General features: G+C 38.5%; 1 protein-coding gene across 1 annotated transcript in view; it reads left to right on the forward strand.

Moving 5' to 3' along the window:
- Positions 1-1,430, forward strand: part of LOC103805228 (chromosome unknown open reading frame, human C20orf194) — a gene marked incomplete at its 5' end in the record, with an annotated part of 59,177 nt that overhangs the window by 38,480 nt on the left and 19,267 nt on the right. Inside the window, 3 exons of the mRNA XM_009077869.1 lie at positions 406-494; positions 705-803; positions 1,059-1,176. Of these exons, the coding sequence (XP_009076117.1) occupies positions 406-494; positions 705-803; positions 1,059-1,176 (306 nt within the window). The remainder of the gene's footprint in view (positions 1-405; positions 495-704; positions 804-1,058; positions 1,177-1,430) is intronic.

Here is a 1,430-nt window from a genome sequence, read left to right on the forward strand (position 1 = left end):
TATAAATTCCTTTTATCAGGGAAAACTGGACCATTTCAGTCATTTCTTAAAGCAGTTCCAGTCTAGCCAAAGAGAAGCTTTCAAAATCTGATCTGTGGAGAATTCTTCCATCATTTGAATTCACAGAATGATCTGGGTAGGAAGGGAGCATAAAGATCATCTAGTCCAACCCCCGACAGGGACCAGGTGGCTCCAAGCGCCATCCAGCCTGGCCTGGGACACAACCAGGGATGGGACAGCCACAGCTTCTCTGGGCAATTCTTTCAGCCAGACCAGAACTGCGCAATATTTAATAGCTGCTGAAACTGTGTGTATTTTTTTAGCTGAGTGAAACCAATTCCTAAATAAACTGAAAGCAAATTTTTGCAAATAATGCCACTCATGCATAGATCTGGTTTGTTCCAGGTTTTCTCTTTGTGGCAAAACCAGACAAACTCAGGATTATCTTTAAGGGTTGTCCAGGAAGAATTCCTGTCTGTGGAACAAAAGAGAATGTAAGTTCATTCCATTTCCTCCAGTGCAATTACACGTGAAGTGTGTGCTAAAATCAGACAAATGCTGTCATTCACTGATTTCGATAATGGCTCAGGAAAGAGTTGTTGCATTCTTAGTGCAATACTCACTTAATATGTAGCCATGGTTTTAAGAAGATCAATTTTTAGGTTTCTCCTGTAACTAACCAGTAATTAATTTGCTTCTTTTAGGCATTCCAGTGTTCAGAAGCTCTTCAATGCCTTGTCTTTTCCTTCTGGGGAAAGATGCAGGGAGCTGAAAATATCTGCTGCCCTTCCAGAATTGGAGAGGTGATAAATTATCTTTGTGTTCAAGGGATCAGTTTTGTCAGAAATGATACAAAAATATTTGGTAGATGTAATAATCATCTAAAAATTCCTTATTAAATAATTCTGTCTTGACGCTAGATATTTTTATTCTGAGCTGAATTACTTCCTCTCTAGTTTGACCTTTTAATAATCTTACTTTAGTCATGTCCCAGCTATTTTTATGAATGAAATCTTTTGCTCTTGATTGTAAGGAAAGAAACATTTTATTTTTGACAGGTTTTTGAGGCATTTTACAGTCAGTAATGTCAGCACCAAACCAGTAATGAGAGCTCATCTTCCTGTCCTATTGCAACAGTCAGAATCTATTCCTGAGAGCAAACCAGGAAGTGATAAGGTAAAGAAGCAACTCCACTATACTTCCTAGGACAGAATAGTTAGCAAATATTCTGTTTGTCATTAGTTCTGTTACAGGTAATGTAATAAAGTGCTGCTGTATGTTCAGCCATGCCTCTGCCTCCTTCTTCAGCACCACCAGTTCCCACTGAACTGGGTTCAAGTCTTAGGATGAATTGCTCTGCCTTGTTATCCTGGTTATATACTTAATTTTTTTCTCATTTAAGCAGTCTTTTGCAAGTGCAAATGGCCTTT

This window comes from Acanthisitta chloris, unplaced genomic scaffold (genome assembly GCF_000695815.1).
Source record: "Acanthisitta chloris isolate BGI_N310 unplaced genomic scaffold, ASM69581v1 scaffold3437, whole genome shotgun sequence".
NCBI lineage: Eukaryota > Metazoa > Chordata > Aves > Passeriformes > Acanthisittidae > Acanthisitta > Acanthisitta chloris.